Source organism: Martes martes (genome assembly GCF_963455335.1).
Source record: "Martes martes genome assembly, chromosome: 12".
Lineage (NCBI taxonomy): Eukaryota > Metazoa > Chordata > Mammalia > Carnivora > Mustelidae > Martes > Martes martes.
In genome coordinates this window covers 75,131,027-75,149,829 of record NC_137900.1, presented here as the reverse complement: position 1 = coordinate 75,149,829, position 18,803 = coordinate 75,131,027, and the positions used below count along the sequence as shown (strand labels likewise).

Genomic DNA, 18,803 nt, shown 5'->3' with positions numbered 1-18,803 from the left:
TACACTCAATCTCTTCACTGCTGTCCCCTCTATTTCCTGCTATAGCTAAACCCTGGTTTTAACTAGAAGATATTTTAGATGTCAACAATGACTGGGCAGCCTTATGAAACATTAACCACCTGTTCGGTTGGTTGCCCAGGTACACACAAATATACTCATGTCTTGTTTTGGGCCAGTTGATACGTCTAAAGGTTGGGTGCTGGGAAAAACATGACAAGGGCTAAGAAGTCTTGTGTCTGGTAAACATGTATGAAAAGGGAATATATCCCTTTGAACAAGTATGAGACTTTTGAGGTAGGCAGGGTTGGAGGATTTATGAAATGACCACCTGGTTCTGGTCCCATAACTGCTGATGATGTGAATCTACACTGACCAGAGACTAACTCTTCTTTTAAAATCCCAGAGCCCGGGCGCCTGGGTGGCTCAGTTGGTTAAGTGTCTGCCTTTTGCTCAGGCCATGATCTCAAGGGTGCTGGGATCAAGCCCCACGTCAGGCTCCCTGCTTAGTGGAGAGCCTGCTTGTCCCTCTCCCTCTGCTTCTCCCTCTGCTTGTGTTCTTTCTCTCCATCAAACAAATCAGTAAAAATCTTACAAAAAAAAAAATAAAATCACAGACCCAAGAGACTGGGTCGGGTGGGTTTGTTATATTGACGTTCTCATGAAAACTTCAATTCAACAGATGAAAGCCTGCTCTGGGAAAGAACTCTGGGGTTCTACAACAAACCAAACATCCACAGTGGGGCGGAGCCATGTGCAGTTCCATTAAATCCATCAGTTCTATATCAGAAGCTCATTTAAGAGAAGCTACCTGTTTCTAAGGCCAAGAATGGTTGTTGGGGAGTTGGGAACAGATCATACCATTTTCTCTGTCTTGAGTTCTTTGTCTCAATAAATGCACTTACATTTTATTTTTTTTAAAGATTTATTTATTTGAAAGAGAGAAAGAGCACAAGCAGGAGGGGCAGAGGGAGAGGGCGGGAGAAATTCAAGCAGACTCCAACACAGGGCTTGACATCAAGACCCTGAGATCAGGACCTGAGCTGGAACCAAGAGTCAGAGGCACTTTGCCCTTATATTTGAAAAGCCTGCATATCAAGACTGTGTGATTTTCTTGGCTTTCTATGAACTGGGGAGAAAACTAAACATTAGAGTGAACAGCAGAAATTATATATATATTTTTCTCTGTATTTGGGTATAACTGGGACTCTTGGCTATATTTGCAATGACTGTGTATGGCCTCCTTATTTTAGATTTATTATGCTTTCTTGAATAAAATTGTATGTATGAACTTCCCACGACTTCGTGAGGAATTTGGCATGTTCGTTTCTTCCCTTTGCCTCGTTGCTCAGAAATAATTTGAAATAATTTGAATTTTGAAATTCAATTTGGAATTTGAAATAATTTGAAATAATTTGGAATTTTATTTTCAAATTATTCGTTTTTTTACACTGTTCAACTTTTCATTGTAGAATCCTTTACTACTAGTTATATCAAGCTCTGCAGTCACATTTTTAAAATTTTTAAAATTTTGTCAGGAAGGGAGAACACAAGCAGGGGAGTGGCATGCAGAGGGTAAAGCAGGCTCCCCACTGAGCAAGGAGCCTGATACAGGACTCGATCTGAGAACCCTGGGATTATGACCTGAGCCTAAGGCAGGCGCTTAACTGACTGAGCCACCCAGGCATCCCTCCAGTCACATTTAAATGATTATGGAGACTTAACCTACACATCATTTACATTTCATTGCTTGCTAGTATTTCTTCTAAAACCTGTCCTCCCCTTCTTGTAGGATTTTTTTTTTTTAAGATTTATTTATTTATTTATTTGACAGACAGAGATCACAGGTAGGCAGAGAGGCAGGCAGAGAGAGAAAGGGGGAAGCAGGCTCCCTGCTGAGCAGAGAGCCTGATGCAGGGCTCGATCCCAGGACCCTGAGATCATGACCTGAGCCGAAGGCAGAGGCTTAACCCACTGAGCCACCCAGGCGCCCCTCTTTTAGGATATTAATTTTGGTTCATTTTATTGTTGTTGTTGGGCTGGAGGTTTTTGTTTTGTTTTTGTTTTTAACAGAAAAGATAACCATATGGATTTTCAAAAATTGCAAAATATTTGAAGATGACTTTCTTCTACTCTTACATGAAGTAAAGTTTGGCTGAGTCTGAAATGGTAGCGTCATAATCCATTTCCTTCAGATACTTTCTGTCAATATTCTAGTGTGCTCTAGTAGTCAGAGCTGCAGAGAAGAAATTTCAAATCAGTTTTATAATTCTAGGCTTGTCTCCTTCTAGGCAGCTGATTTTTTTCCTTTATAGAAACATAAAGTGAATGTTTAGACTATGTATACTTTCCCTATTAATTTGCTTTAAAAGTTCAAAGATTTTGTATCTATCTCATGTAATAATCAGTTGGCAACAAAACTATAATTGTATTATCATCTACTTAGGAGTTTGTGATCTCATGATACATAGGGAAAATGTACCTGAAAATCTTAATATTTAAAAGAACCTCAGATGGATTGTTTCATTGACCAAAGAATTCTCTGTAATGTAAATAATCTTACAATTGGAATATTTTCTATGTGTACACGTTTGTAAGTTTCACTGAACTGGGGCATGTCTATTTTCTCTACTTCCGAACAATCTTCTTCTTTTTTTTTTTTTTAAGATTTTATTTATTTATTTGAGAGAGAGAGAATGAGAGAGAGAGCATGAGAAGGGGGAGGTTCAGAGGGAGAAGCAGACTCCCTGACGAGCAGTGAGCCCGATGTGGGACTTGATCCTGGGATTCCAGGATCATGACCTGAGCCGAAGGTAGTCGCTTAACCAACAGCCACCCAGGCATCCCCTGAACAATCTTCTGTATCTGCAGCTGGATTGTTTGATGGGGTTCATGTTTTCTCTTTCGCATATGAGGGGGCTCTGTTGTGGCAAAATGTTTTTTTCCTAAAATGTGAACTATAGGGCTAGAAGTTGGGGGTCGTAACTTGTGCTGTGCGTCTTCCCTTTGCAGAGGTCAAGTGCGGCCGTCCTCCGGAAGTGCGCCATGCAGTGCTGGTGGGGAATCACAGCTCCAGCCCAGGCAGTGTGGCTCAATATGTCTGTCAAGAGGGATTTGAGAGCCCTGGGGGAAAGATCACTTCTGTCTGCACGGAGAAAGGCACTTGGAGGAAAAGTGCTTTCACATGCACAGGTATAGACTTCCGTTCTATGGGCTTCTGTTTCCTGGAAGCAGACAGCCCGTAGGAGTTGGGGACTGCCAGCCGTCCCACCGCTCCCTCTGTGTACTGTGCCTGGCTGTGCCATTTACCTGAGTGGGCACCTGGCTTTAGGTGTGTTGGCCAAATCCTGAAGATTTAGAGGGTGGTTTGGAAAAATAAACTTGGGCATCGTCTTCTGCAGCTCACCTGAAATCACAGTGATTCCCGTCTCCTCTACAGTTCTCCATGAACCGTTTTCTCAGGGAGCATCCTGGAAAGTCCTAACTTAGCCCATGTTGGCAGCTTTTCAAAGAAAAGGTGGTGTAATGAGTAAAGAGGTTTTTTAATGTTTGTTTTTAAATTTTTAATTGTGGTCAAACACACACAACATAAAATCTACCGCCTTAACCATTTTAAAGTATCAAGTGTATTCACGCTGTTGGGCAACCCATCTCCAGACCCTTTTCATATTGCAAAACTGAAACTCGGTACCCATTAACCAGTAACTCCCCACTTCCTCCTCCCTACGGCACTGCCATTTTACTTTCTGTTTCTGTGGATTTGACGAATTTAGATACCTCATATAAGCAGAATCAGGCAGCGTTTGTCCTTCTGTGACTGGCTTACTTCCCTTAGAATGATGTTCAGCGGGTTCATCCGTGTTTTTGCAAATGGCGGGGTTTCCTTCTGTTTAAATGCTGAATAACATTCCGTCATGCGTATTTGCCACATTTTGTTGATCCATTCATCACTGATGGACACTTGTGTTGCGTCCACCTTCTGGCCATTGTGAACAGTGCTGCTGTGAGAATGGGCATACAGATATCTCTTTGAGAGCCTGCTTTCGTTTCTTTTGGGTATATGCCCCAAATGGGACTACTGGTGAGAAGGGGTTCTCTGAGACATCAGTTAAAAGTCCAGCAGTGTCATCTGTGGGCTGTGTGTCATCAGGTAAGGCATTATTTGCTCAGATCCTCAGTTTCTTCGTCTATAAAAGGGGGAAAATAAAGTCTCCTTTTCCTATTTCAAGAGTTATTGAGAGGGAATCGAATGAGACCATTTATGGGGAATACTTTGAAAAGTCTAAAGCACCTTGTACGTGTTAGGTCTTTTTTTTTTTTTTAAGATTTTATTTATTTATTTGACAGACAGAGATCACAAGTAGGCAGAGAGGCAAGCAGACAGAGAGGAGGAAGCAGGCTCCCCGCTGAGCAGAGAGCCTGATGTGGGGCTCGATCCCAGGACCCTGGGATCATGACCTGAGCCGAAGGCAGAGGCTTTAACCCGAAGGCAGAGCCACCCAGGTGCAACCCTCCCCCGCCTTTTTAAAAAGATTTTATTTATTTATTACGTGTTAGGTCTTTTACTGCAATTATTGGCCTGTCTTGAAGAAGGTCTTCTCATAAGTCACAAGTAAGCACTTCCTCATGCTTCAGTTCATACCACTGCCTCCAAGGGACAAGGTGGGAGAAGGCAGTGACTCTGTTTGTGAGGGTTAGGCAAGGGGTGTGACAAATGGTTGCTCTGGGGAATGTGTTTCTAGATGTTGACGTGCTTGGCTCTAGTGACAGATCTCTGAAGCGTGAAATCTCAAGGTAGCTTTGGGCTGGGTCTCCAGTTTGACCTGCGGCAGAACGGTGGTAGCATGTCTTGGGTCTTGACGGTCAGAGCTTTCCATAAGAAAGTCTAGCCAGAGCAAGCGAAACATGGGGACTGCTAGTGATTATTTATCCATGGAACAACGGTTCCTAACCATGCGGGGCATAGGAATTTGGTGAAATCTATCAAATTGATTAGTAGGTATTCATTTAGCATACACTGTGGTTGAGGTACTTTGCTGGACACTACCTTCTTGGAATTTATGGGGCAGCAGGGTAAACAGATTTATCCCCAAAGAAATGCACGTATGCACATACGTGAGGTGTTTTACAGACTCAGGATGTTCATGGACTTCCCTGAAACAGGCGAAGAATTCAGCGCTGCTGCTGGAGGCATCTGTGCCGTGCAGTTCCCACCTTGGGTCATCTCTGCCTCAGACGGAAGAGGATGCAGGCCAGAGACTGCGAGCATAGAAACAAAGAAGGGTAGACGTGGGTGGGAACCCAGTGATCGAGTTCAACCTGTTCTTAGGGAGTTCTCGTTGACTTAACCCTACCTGCAGAGAGAAGCGAGGGCAGCCCTGTAACTAACACCAAGGACTCCAGAGTCCCAGTCTCATTAGGGAAATTGAGAGGAGCTCATGCCATATTGGACCAGACTGATGGCCATTCCACCCTATTAGTGTATCTCAGTAGCGCTTCTAAGAATTGTTTGGAAGCAATGAGGCAGCTGTCTCATGGGATGCCGAGTTAAACATTTGGGGAAGTGTTCCTGGCCCTGAGATCCCTATGGAGTCCCTTGATTAGAGAGCCGGGCATAGCTTCTGGACCCTCTGCCGTTGGCTTCGTGGCTCAGGCGGCTCTGCCTCCCCCATTCAGAGTTCAGTGGGGGTACAGGGATTAGTCACTACATGAAAAACCAGTGGATCCGCATGGGGCATAGTAAGCTATTAATTAGCTGATGCTTGTAGAGCACTTTGAAGAACAAACATGTTATGTAACTGCTAATTATAATTACCGTCCTCAGCCTGCCACCTTTCACAAAGTCTGTGGCTCCAGCGGCAGCTGTTTCCCTGGGTTTATGCAAGCTTTGATTTAAGGAGAGAAAAGGCATTTTCCCTGAGAGCTGGGATCTGTCTGGGAGGAGGCCTCTATGCCCCCAGTCAAGATTGGCAGCTAAATTCAATTTCCTCAGATAAAGGCAGTGATTTACGTGCTGATTAATTCACGGTGCCGCGCACACGGTCTGGGTGGGTAGGTAGGGGAGAGGCTTCTGGAAATGTAGTGCGAGATGCTGATTTCCACGGCTCTTGCCCAGCTGAACCCTCTTCTGCCTCCTTTTCCCTGGTTTTCATCCATTTCTGCATGCCTCTCCTGCACCAGCTCCCTCTGTGTACTTTGTGTTCACCTTCTTTGATGTCCCTCTGGAGTTTCCTCCCATCCCCTGCTTCTCTGCCTAGCCTCTGAATGCCTTCTCCCTCTGCTCTCGTTTTTCATTCTGTTTACCCCTCTCTTTATACTTGAATGTTGAGTTCCAGATTCGGTGGAATAATCTATCTTCACTTCACCCGGATTGTTTTTAGTTAAAAATATTTTCGGAGGCCTTGTCTCTTTGGATGAGCAGCTTGGATCTGTGTATGTTTTTAATGGAGTGTGAATGCTGGCAAAGTGGTGGGACTATTTTTTTTTTTTCCCCCTTCTTTTTCTTTAAGGCCAGTTTGGACTGGAACCTCCAGACAGCTGAGAATTAGGCAACCATTTTAGTGTCTGGAAAAACCCCAGGTGGAAGCTTGATGTTTAGTGGGTTGGTTTACCTCAAGATCAAAGAGGCTGATTCATTCTTGATAAGACTGTCCCTGGCTTTCCTTCTGCTCGGGTTGTTTGGCTTCTCATGTTTAGAATCTGAGTTAATAATTATAAGGTTGACGCTCAGTCAAGCCGCGCGCTTAGAAGGGTAACATCACTATGGAAACACAGACTGTTTATTGGCTGCGATGCTTTCTGAGCCCCCCGCAACCCAACTCAGGCCCTGAGTCCAAGTGCCTCCAGGCCTCCCGTTAGCCTCTGCCCCTCAGTTGTGTTGTCGATCTTCCTTTTCAGCCTAGTGACTGCTCACTTGCAGCGGTAATGCAATTCAGATGGAAAACAAAGGTCAGCTGGAATAAATGGACACATTGATATAAATAGCCACATGGCTGGGATTTGTTTGAATATGTGTATAATGTTTGGACTGTCAAGCATGATAGCTACCTTTGGCTGGGTACCAACTTGCATACACCCAGGGCTCTGCTAGGGGTCTTCGTGCTTGGTTTCCTTTTGTCCTCAGGGAAACCTTGTAAAATAAGTATTGGTATTTTTCATTTCATAGGTGAGTAATCTGAGACTCGTAGAAGTTAGGCAACGTTCACAGGGTCCTACAGTAACTAGTAAATGGCAGAGATGGGACTTGAACTTGGGTCTGGACACCTGGAAAGCCCATGATCTCTGTCCTACCAGTGTTTCCCAAGCTTGAGTCATGTGTTACACCCTGATGATTTTGCTGTAACAAAAGTATTTTTTTAAAAATAGATTTCTTTAAAAACCTTATATTTAAAATTTCAAATCATAATTTAAATGTATTGATCAAAGACACTTTGTAGGGTATTACAATTTGGATGAACTGTGTGTATTTTTTCTAATATACACAAAAGTCAGTATAAGCAAACATACATGACTTTATTCATGGGCCACAAAAAAGTCATCCTAAGGTGTATAATGCATTTTAGGAAAGCGTTCCTCTAAGTCCTGCTACTTCTACCTACTGTACGTGACTCTGAAGATGGAAAAGCAGGAAAGGACAGAGAGTAGAACTCTTATGGCCAAGCATGCACTTATTCAAAGTAGTCACTTCGATTTCAGGGGTGCTGCCATTATCAAAATGTATCTGTTTTGTAATCTGTGTTTGGGAATTGCCTTTGGAAGTAGTTTGTGAGTCATAGTAGACGATCAGTCATTTGGAAATCAGATACTGTTTTTGGCGAGAAATGACACTGAGCTTGACCATCTGCTTGGGTCACCTGAACTTATTCTTAATGATCTTTTACTGTTCCCCCAAATGGAGAGGGTTCTAGGTTATATATAGGTTTTTTGAGAAGGTTATAAAGTTGGAAACCAAGAGGGTCTGCTGAGTGAGTCCCTGTCCACAGTGGGACTCCGAAGTGTGATATATGCCCACTGCCTCTGTCCCCTTCCTCCCTGCTTCTCTTCCCAGCCTACAGTCAGCCACCCAGAGCCTTCACTCCACTGTAGCTCTCTCACCGAGCTCCCTAGTGACCACCTGTCAACTTCCTGTTCTAGTTTCACTCCTCAGTCCTCTTAACCTTTCCACAACATTTACTATTGTTGATCACCTATCCGTACATTCATCCATCCATTCAGCCAATCAACCAAATAATAAATACTAAAACAAATATCTAAGGTACTCTCTTAGGTTCTGGGGATAGAAAGATACGCCTGGTCTTTGCTGTCATAGAGCTTACATGCAGGAGAGACAGACACTAAGTAACCAATTACAGAATTACTCAGTTATAGATGTGATAAGTACTGCAGAGAAATAAATGCTGGGTGCTAGTAGAATACTAAAATATGTACATAGGTACATACACGTACATACATATATGTAACTGGACAAGACCCAGGCCTGCTCTCCCTACCTCCACCCGAAGTCAAGCTTCACATCTCATCATGGCACTTTGCGCGCTCTGTCAGGGGACCAGGAACCATGTGAAAGAAGAAGGAGGTGGAGGTTTTCCCTGGTGCTCCTTGGGTCGGAGGTGAGGGGGTTGTGGGGAATTGGTGGGATGGAAGGGAGATAATTTTGGAGGAAGCGGACACTCCTTCCCATCTCCTTTTCTTGACCTCCAAGCGTCCCACCTCCAGCCAGTCTCCCCACCTCTCTGCTGCTCTGTGTCCTCTGGGGTTTCTGGTCTGTGTCCTCTGCTCTGTTTCCTCTTGGGGTCCATGTTTTCCGCATTCTGCCATCGGGCTGCTCTCTGTGTCGTCCCTGGATGTTACCCCACACTTAGTATCAATGACCATCCACACTTTGCTGACTTTGGAGATGATTTTTTCACCTGGATAGTCTGTAGATAACTCCTATCTAGCATGTTCTAAACACAGTTCGTTGGTCTTTTTCGCCCAACCCCAGGGTGCTTCCTCCTGGGGTTTCTCAGGACAAGAGTGCAAGGCAATCCATTCAGACTCTCAAGCTCAAAGGCTAGCAGTCATCCAACTTCCCGGCTGTTCCCCATCACTCACCTCCTACTGCTTCTCCTTCAGAGTTGTCTTACGGCTTTCATATCCAGCCCCCAGGCCACCTCTCCTTCTCCCTGCTGAACACTGCCACAGTGCCCCCCAGCCCCTCCTGGCCCTGGAGTCCGGCAGTTCTAGTTCTGAATCCTGACTTGACTGGTTGTAACCTTACAACCTGCATGACCTTTGGCCGGTTGTGTAACTTCTCCAAGCCTCAGGTCTATTATGGACATAATAATATTAAGCTCATGGGCTTATTTTAAATTAAATTAATTTTTAATATGCTTTCCCCCAGTTTTACTGCGAAATAATGGCATACATTCCTGCATAAGTTTAAGGCACACAGTGTGATGGTCTGATGTGTTATGAAATTATTATCCTGGAGCTATTTTGAAGATTAAATAAGCGAGGCTTTTAAAGTTCTATACATATTTTTGGGTCCATAATAATAACTCAGTAAATGTTCGCTGTCGCTTCTTACAACTGCACTTCAGGTGGGATCTGATCTTTAAAGATCTATCAGTGTTTGGCATTTTATAGTCGCTGGGTAAAGAGTATTCTGTTCTTATGATCTCCAGTTCTACTCCAATGTTTACTTTGCAAAATGCCAGAGTTATCTTTCTAAAGGAAAAAAAAGCACCATTATGTTCCTGCTTTTAGCTGCCCATTGCTTATAGGAATAAGTCTGCCCTTAGCGTGGCAAGAAGGGTCATTCCCCGTCTGATCCTGTCTTGTCTCCTTCTTAGCATCCAGAATATGCCACAGCCCCTTACGGTTCCAGGCGTTAGCCCTGCTGTCTGTTTGCTTAGATGTGTTCCCCACTCTTCAGCCTTTCACCCATCAAGGTCATGCCCTCCACAAAGCCGGCTTCCCCATACCCTCCAGTGAGGGTGGGTGGCTTCTTTCTCTAGACCCCATGGTACTTGTGTGTAACTTTGTTCTACAATTAATCGGGTTCTAATTTCCCTGCTTATATGTTTGCTCCCTCCATTAGACAACATGTTCCTGGGGGAAGGACTTTTGTTCTAATTATTGTCATAGCCCAGTGCCTGGCATGAGAGGATGCTTGGCATTTGGTAATCATTCAGTGAGTGGTGCCGAAAGAGCCCTGGATTCCGTTCCAAAGAGAACTTCCAGAAATGTGTTCAGTTACCGGTACTATTAGAATTAGGTATCTCTTTAAGGGAGCAACATTTATGTGATGTTTACTATCTGATGGGTTTATAAAGAGATCTTTCCAGCTGATTTGTAGACACCTGGAGGGGAAAGCAACTGCATTTTGTTAAACTGCTCCTTGGGATGAGCTATCTGACATCTCTGTAATCAGATCTTGGTCCCATCTGTGCAAGAGAGCATGGCACAGGCAGGAGGCAGATGGCAGTTTTGAGATGTCATTTGCTGTTGTCATAGTGAATGAGCAAAAAGGAAGGACAAGAAAGGAAACTTTCATGTCTCCTTTCTCATCTCTGTTTGGGTGGCAAAGGGGTCCCCAGTGAGAAGGAAATTTGCTTTATTGGCAGTCAGAGACAAGGTGAGGGGGGTCTGTTTCTGTTTCCTTCTGGACCAGGTGGTGAGTTAGTTTCAGAGGGATGTGTGAGGGAGCAGAGGAGTCCAGGGCTCTAACACCTTTGAAGGGTGATGGGGAAGGGAGGGGCCAGAGTATTTGGGGCTTGTTCAAGCTGATAAAACACTGACACCAACATCATCTTCATGCTCCCCAAGGGGGTGAGCAGATAGGATCTTTGCATCTGTTGGGGTACCCATGTCCACAACTGGAGTATTTCTTTGATTTCATTTTATCTGTGCTCTGGGAGAATTATTGATGTAGAGACCTGGGAATGCTTTAGATAGCCATAGGTGATCCTCTGGTATCTCTCAGGAATTGGTCTGTTTTCTCTGTCTGCCTATATTTATTCTCACTTACTGATAGCCTGACCTAGGCTTAGCCAAAACCCAGTAATGCTGCTGATGGATGATCTAGTAAAGATGTAAAATCTCTTTTTTTCTTTAAGTATTTTATTTATTTATTTATTTATTTATTTATTTATTTATTAGAGAGAGAGAATGAGAGAGAAAGCATGAGAAGGGGGAGGTTCAGAGGGAGAAGCAGACTCCCCGCTGAGCAGGGAGCTGGGTGCAGGACCTGATCCCTGGACTCCAGGATCATGACCTGAGCCAAAGGCAGTTGCCCAACAACTGAGCCACCCGAAGATGTAAAGTCTTGTATGGCAAAGGGATCATCAGTAGACCAGGGTCTATCTAACGGTAGCATTAGTTCTGGCTGCAGGGGAAATGAGTCAGTACTCAGTGCCCGACGTGCAGGCTCTCTTTCCCATGTTGGAGGCTGAGGAAGGGAGAGATAAAGAGAGAGAACTGAGAGGGAGAGCTGAAAGGAGCCGTCTTCTGAGATGGAGAATTATTTTTCCTCACCCTCTTGATGGGAATCTTACCTTGGGTTTCCCAGAAAACAGAGCCTGAGGCACAGGGCTTACATTTATTACACGATGGGGAATGACATCCCAGAAAGCAGGGGTAAGTGGTCCCGTGAGTAGAGCCAGGAAAGACAGAGAGTCAATACCGTCCATTGGAAACTGTGACCTCAGAACCAAGGCCCTAACACGGTTTCCCAGTTTGCCAAATTTATTACATGAAATACACACAGAATATTTATTTATTTGTTTATTTATTTATTAAATGATTTTATTTATTGATTTGACAGAGATCACAAGTAGGCAGAGAGGTAGGGGGAAGCAGGCTCCCTGCTGAGCAGAGAGCCTGATGTCGGGCTCGATCCCAGGACCCAGAGATCGTGACCTGAGCTGAAGGCAGAGGCTTAACCCACTGAGCCACCCAGGCTCCCCCCCACACAGAATATTTTTTAAAAGCAGGACAACTTGGAGAAATCGGTGGCTTTCTGATAAGTCAGAATTAAATGGCTTCAGTTAGAGCAGCCCCGGAAATATCTGGGGAGGTTATGGAGAATTTATTTCATTTACTCCGAGCTGCTCCTGAGGAATGGCCCTGTGTGGGGACTGCTGCCCCTTTTCGGGACAGCAGTGACCTGGCAATAAGAGTGTTTTGTCAGCCAGGTGGGATGAAGCCGGAAACACTTCTTTCCTGAGCAGCTGCAGGGAGGAGTCGGGCGCAGCTGGGGGGGGGGGGTCCCTCTCTCCATCCCACAGGAGTGGAACGCCAGTGGCATCCAGTGGCCTACCAGGCCAATCACAGCTTGGAGTTCTTAGCCATTCTCAAGCGGGTACCTACCTTTTCTTCTCATCCAAGTCAGGTAATGGGCCAGGCTCATTCTCGATGGAGATAAATGGGGTGCGTGGCTTGGGGCAGTTTGAGTGGCCTGATTCGGTGTCTGAATCAGAGCTCTGAACAGTGATTAGCGGAGATACGAGCAGCGCCGAGAAACTAAGTCATGCCAAAGGCCACTGATGGCATTTTGTGAATGGACTCTCTTTTTCTGTTTTAGAAATAATTACAGAAATCCGTGCTGTATCCGTGTTTAATAACACCTGCGTGAGGTGGCAGGTAAACCCAGGAAGCAACCTCTCCAAGATTGTCTACGTGGTGAGTAAAATGTCCCACTTTTTCCCTCTGGGAGAGACCTCCTTTCATGAGGGCTTCTCCACCTAGTAGTCTGATTGTTCTTTTCAAAAGTGATCAGATTTTTTTTGTTCAGATATCTGGTTTATTTTATTTTACATTCTGCATTTAATATGTGTGGCCTCTGGCAGGGGGTGTGTGTGAGGATATGTTTGTATTTGGCATCATCATGATTGCTTGTTTCCCAGCACTCGAATCTCACGCCCCCAGAAGAGGAGAAGCATCTGCTGCCTCAGGGACAGGAGGCAGCGAGTGGTTCTCAGGGTGCGACGGCCTCCATGGACGGCTGGTCCTTTGCATGCAGCATAGCCCTCCCTAGAGGGACTCCTCATTTTATGTCCCTTCTTAGGGTTCACTGGTAACTGGGCTGATCGGCCTCCATACCTGATAGCAGAGGCTGACCTCGTTCATCTCCCCTGCGAGCACAGTGTGGGATTAAAGGAAATAGTAGGACAATGGGATTAGCTCCACCAAGTCTCCCTCCCTTGTTTTCACCAGAGTCACAGTGGGTTCTTTTTTCTCTCCCCCCAAAGATATACATAAAAGGACAACGGTTGTACTCTATGGAATCAGTTCATGAGGAGACAGTCAACGTGACCACAGAAAGCAGGACCCCAGAAGTGTGCCTAGATCTGCACCAAGGCACCAACTACACCATGAGCATTTCCACCGCCCCTCCCATGCGCTCCGTGCCGGCCATCATCGGGTTCCAGACAGCTGGTAGGTGGAGGTGAAGTCTCATTGCCTCCCAGAAAATGCCAAGCACAAGATGTGGGGAGTTGTCCTTCAGAGTCCGTTGGGCACAAGAGTTCATGGTTGCTTTCTGAGGTCTGTAGTCAGGAGGGTGCAGTTCTAGCAGGCCTAGTAGGAGAGATTCCTGTCCTATTGATGCCAGGCCAAATGGGCACTGACGGATTGTTTCTCGGCTGGGTCCCTGGTTGAAATGGAAGGTAATAAGGCATTTAAAAGAAGAGAACATTTGGTGACAAGGCAGTCAATTCTCAATTATCCAAGGCACTAGAGGGTTGCCATGTGACTTACCGTTTGCAGGAAACACAACACTCCTTTCTTCCTCTTGGCTATGGGAGAGGAGAAGCTGGGGAGGTGACCAGTGGCTTCACATCTAGAGTGGAAACTGACCCCAGGACTGGTTGCGGGCGTGAATCAAGTTGACAGTGGGTGAGTGGATAGGGAGAGGCAGCCCTAGGATGTGGGAAGGGAGATATTAGGTGAAAAGAGAAGTGGACAGGAAGGAGTTTCTAACAGTAGCAATAAACCTCATTGCACATATGTATCTCATGGATTTTTATAATAATATTGTGACAATTATAATAATTTTTTCCTAATTCTCGTTATGGGGTATCAGGACTAATTAAATACCTTTTGAGCAAATCTCGCGAAGCCATTGGTGTCATTTACTGTTTTGGGTGAGTTTAGGTAGTTCTCAACTAGCTATCTGATGTCCCACTTAAAAGGTGCTTCAGCCTCCAGGCATTGGTGCCGCCAGGAACTGGGTTGTGACATGGATTTGGTAGAAATGATGAAATCATCTGCCAGTCTTAAAAATGGAGAGTGAATTATAAAATTACACAAATTAGGTCCCCAGGGTACTTGTATATAAATAAAACAATATATTTCTTTCTAAGTAAATAATACGTAGGGAAAAGTGTTTTAGAATGAATATGATTAACTGCAGAATCTTGTTCAAAATTAATGATGAACTCCTATGGATTGATCAGGAATACGTCTTCTTCCTTTTTTTTCTTATAAGTTTTTAATTTCAATTCCTGTACAGTTAACATACAGTGTTATATGGTTTCAGGTGTACAATACAGCGATTCAACCATTCTCTACATGACTCAGAGCTTGTCATGATGAGTACACAGCGTTAACCCCCATCACCTGTTTAACCCACCCCCACCAACCTCCCCTCTGGTGATCATCAGTTTCTTGGTTTGTCTCCTTCTCTCTCTGTTTTTCCCTTTGCTCATTTGTTTTGTTTCTTAAATGCCACCTATGAAGGAAATCCTGTGGTATTTGTCTTTCTCTGACTGACTTATTTCACTTAGCATAATACTCTATAGCTCCATCCATGTCATGGCAAATGGCCAGATTTCATTCTTTTTTATGGCTGAATAATATTCCTGTGTGTGTGTGTGTGTGTGTGTGTGTGTGTGTCCACGCGCACACTCATGCATGTGCACGCACGTGCACCACATCTCTATCCATTCATCAGTTGATGGAAACTTGGGCTACTTCCACAGTTTGGCTGTTGTAAATGATGCTGCTGTAAACATAGGGGTGCACGTATCCCTTTGAATTAGGGTTCTTGCATTCTTTGGGTAAATACCCAGTAATGCAATTACTGGGTCTTAGGGTAGTTCCATTTTTAACTTTTTGAGGAACTTCTGTACTGTTTTCCACAGTGGCTGCACCCAGTTTGCATTCCCACAACAGTGTGCACGGAGAGTTCCTTTTTCTTTACATCCTCAACGGCACCGGTTGTTTCTTGTGTTGTTGATTTCAGCCATTCGGACAGGTGTGAGGTGATGACATCACTGTGGTTTTGATCTGCATTTTCTGATGATGAGTAATGCTGAACACCTTTCAGTGTGTCTGTTGGCTATCTGCATGTCTTCTTTGGAAAAAACGTTCGTGTCTTTTGCTCATTTTTTAAATTGGGTTATTTTGTTTTTGGGTGTTGAGTTGTATCCGTTCTTTATATATTTTGGATACTAATGCTTTATCAGAGATTCTATTTGCAAGTATCTTCTCCTATTCCGTGAGTTACCTTTTAGTTTTGTTGATTGTTTCCTTAGCTCTGCCAAAGCTTTTCATTTTGATGTAGTCCCAGTAGTTTATTTTTGCTTTTGTTTCCCTTGCCTCAGGAAACATATCTAGAGAAATGTTGTTGTGGCTGGTGTTAGAGAAATTACTGTCTGTGCTCTCTTCTAGGATTTCTATGGCTTCAGATCTCACATTTAGGTCTTTAATCCACTTGCAGTTTATTTTGGTGTGTGGTGAAAGGGAGTGGTCTCTGTTGTTGTTCAGTGTCCCCAACACAATTTGTTTCAGAGACTCTCTTTTTCCCATTGCCTATTGTTTCCTGCTTTGTCGTAGATTAATTGACCATGTAATTGTGGGTTTATTTCTGGGTTTTCTCTTCTGTTCCATTGATCTATGTGTCTGTTTTTGTGCTAGTACCATACTGTTTTGATCGCTACAGCTTTGTAATAAAACTTAAAGTCTGGAATCATGATGCCTCCAGTTTTGTTTTTCTTTTTCAAAGTTGCTTTGGCTACTCACAGCATTTTGCGGTCCCATACAAATTTTAGGATTGTTTGTTGTAGTTCTCTGAAAAATGCTCTTGGTATTTTGATAGGGGTTCCATTATATCTGTAGATTGCTTTGGGTGGTATGGACATTTTAACAATATGGTGTTCTTCCAATCCACGAGTGTGGAATGTCTCTCGATTTCTTTGTGTTGTCTTCAGTTTCTTTCATCAGTGTTTTATAGTTTCCAGAGTACAAGTCTTTCACCACTGTGGTTAAGTTTATTCCTAGGTATTTTATTGTTTTTGGTGCAATTGTAAATGGGAATGTTTTCTTTTCTTTCTTTTTTCTTTTTTTAAAAGATTTTATTTATTGATTTGACAGATAGAGGTCTCAAGTAGGCAGAGAGGCAGGCAGAGAGGGGAGCAGGGAAGCAGGCTCCCTGCTGAGCAGAGAGCCCTATGCGGGGCTCGATCCCAAGGACCCTGGGATCATGACCTGAGCCAAAGGCAGAGGTTTAACCCACAGAGCCACTCAGGTGCCCTGGGAGTATTTTCTTAATTTCTCTTTCTTCTGCTTCATTATTAGTGTATAGAAATGCAACAGATTTCTGTATGATGATTTTGTATCCTGTGACTACCAAATTCATTTATCAGGTTTAGTAGTTTTTTGGTGGAGTTTAAGGATTTTCCATATATAGTGTCATGTCACCTGTCAATAGTACAAGTTTGCTTCTTCTTTACCAATTTGGATGCCTTTTACTTCTTTTTGTTGTCTGATTGCTGAGGCTAGGACTTCCAGTGCTACGTTAAACAAAAGTGGTAAGAGCGGACATCCTTGTCTTGTTCTTGACCTTAGGAGAAAGGCTCTCAGTTTTCCCCCGTTAAGGATGATATTAGCTGTGGGTTTTTCATATAAGACATTTATTATGTTGAGGTATGTTCCCTTTAGACTTTTGTTGAAGATTTTTATCATGAGTGGATGTTGTATTTGTCAAATGCTTTTTCTGTATCTGTTGAAATGATCATATGGTTCTTATCTTTTCTTGGATCCTGTTGATTGATTGGTGAACATTGAGCCACCCTGGCATCCTGGGAATAAATCCCACTTGATCGTGGTGAATGATTTTCTCAGTGTATTGTTGGATTCAGTTTTCTAGTACTTTGCTGAGGATTTTTGCGTCCATGTTCATCGGAGATTTGGCCTGTAGTTCTCTTTCTTTCGTGGTGTCTTTATCTTGCTTTGGTATCAGGATGATACTGGCCTCATAGAATGAAATTGAAAGTTTTCCTTCTTCTAGTTTTTGGAATTTTGAGAGAATAGATATCAGTTCTTTAAATATTTGGTAGAATTTGGGGCACCTGGGTGGCTCAGTGGGTTAAAGCCTCTGCCTTCGGCTCAGGTCATGATCCCAGGGTCCTGGGATCGAGCCCCGCATCGGGCTCTCTGCTCAGCAGGGAGCCTGCTTCCTCCTCTCTCTCTGCCTGCCTCTCTGCCTACTTGTGATCTCTATCTGTCAAATAAATAAATAAAATCTTTAAAAAAAAGAAAAAATTTAAATATTTGGTAGAATTTGGCCCTGAAGCCATCTTGTCCTAGACTTCTGTTTCTTGGGAGTTTTTTTTTTTTTTTTTAAGATTTTATTTATTTATTTGACAGACAGAAATGACAAGTAGGCAGAGAGAGAGGAAGGGAAGCAGGCTTCCCACTGAGCAGAGAGCCCGATTCGGGGCTCGATCCCAGGACACTGGGATCATGACCTGAGCTGAAGGCAGAGACTTTAACCCACTGAGCCACCCAGGTGCCCTTCTTGGGAGTTTTTTGATTACTGATTCAATTTCTTGGCTGGTTATTGGTCTGTTCACATTTTCTTTCTTCCTATTTCAGTTTTGGTAGATTATATGTTTCTAGGAATTTATCTGTTTTTTTCTAGATTGTACGTTTTGTTGGCATAGAATTTTTCATAATATTCTCTTCCAACTGTTTGCATTTCTGTGGCGTTTCTTGTTATTTCTCCTCTCTTATTTGTGATTTTGTTTGAGTCCTCTCTCTTTCTCTCTCTCTCTCTTTTTTTCCTGAGTCAGTCTAGAAATTTATCAAATTTTCTTGAGCTTTTCAAAGAACTGGTTCCTGCTTTCATTAATCTGTTTTATTGTTTTTTGGTTTTTTGCTTCTATCGTTTGTTTATAATTTATTTGTACTCTAATCTCTATTATTTCCTTCCTTTTGCTGAGTTTAGCTTTTGTTTGTTGTTCCTTTTTTTTTTTTTTTTTTCTCCTTTAGGTATAAGGTTAGGTTTTTTTGTGAGATTTATTTGTTTCTTGAGTAGGTCTGTACTGCTCTAAACTTGCCTCTTAGAATCATTTCTGTTGGGGTGTCCTGGTGGCTCAGTCAGTTAAGCATCTGCATTTGGCTCAGGTCATGATCTCAGGGCCTTAGAATGAGCACTGCATCGTGCCCTGCATCGAGCCCTCCATTGGGCTCTCTCCTCAACGGGGAGCCTGCTTCTCCCTCTCACTTTCCCCTCTGTGCTCTCTCTCTCTCAAATAAATAAATAAATAAAATCTTAAAAAAAAAAAAAGAATCATTTTTGCTGCACCCCAAAGATACTGGATCGTTGTGTTTTCATTTTCATTTATTTTCACGTAACTCTTTACTTCTTCTTTGATTTCTTGGTTGACCTATTCATTGTTCAGTAGCATGTTATTTAACCTACATTGCATTTGTGGTCTTTCCGAATTTTTTCTTATGATTGACTTCTAGTTTCAAAGTGTTGTGGTCAGAAAAAATGCATAATATGACTTCGATCTTTTTGAATTTGTTGAGACTTGTTT

General features: G+C 43.4%; 1 protein-coding gene across 1 annotated transcript in view; it reads left to right on the top strand.

Moving 5' to 3' along the window:
• The window catches only part of SUSD1 (sushi domain containing 1), a 116,537-nt gene that overhangs the window by 25,513 nt on the left and 72,221 nt on the right, over positions 1–18,803 (top strand). The window contains exons 5-7 of the mRNA XM_080820135.1: positions 3,010–3,189; positions 12,563–12,660; positions 13,230–13,416. Of these exons, the coding sequence (XP_080676261.1) occupies positions 3,010–3,189; positions 12,563–12,660; positions 13,230–13,416 (465 nt within the window). The remainder of the gene's footprint in view (positions 1–3,009; positions 3,190–12,562; positions 12,661–13,229; positions 13,417–18,803) is intronic.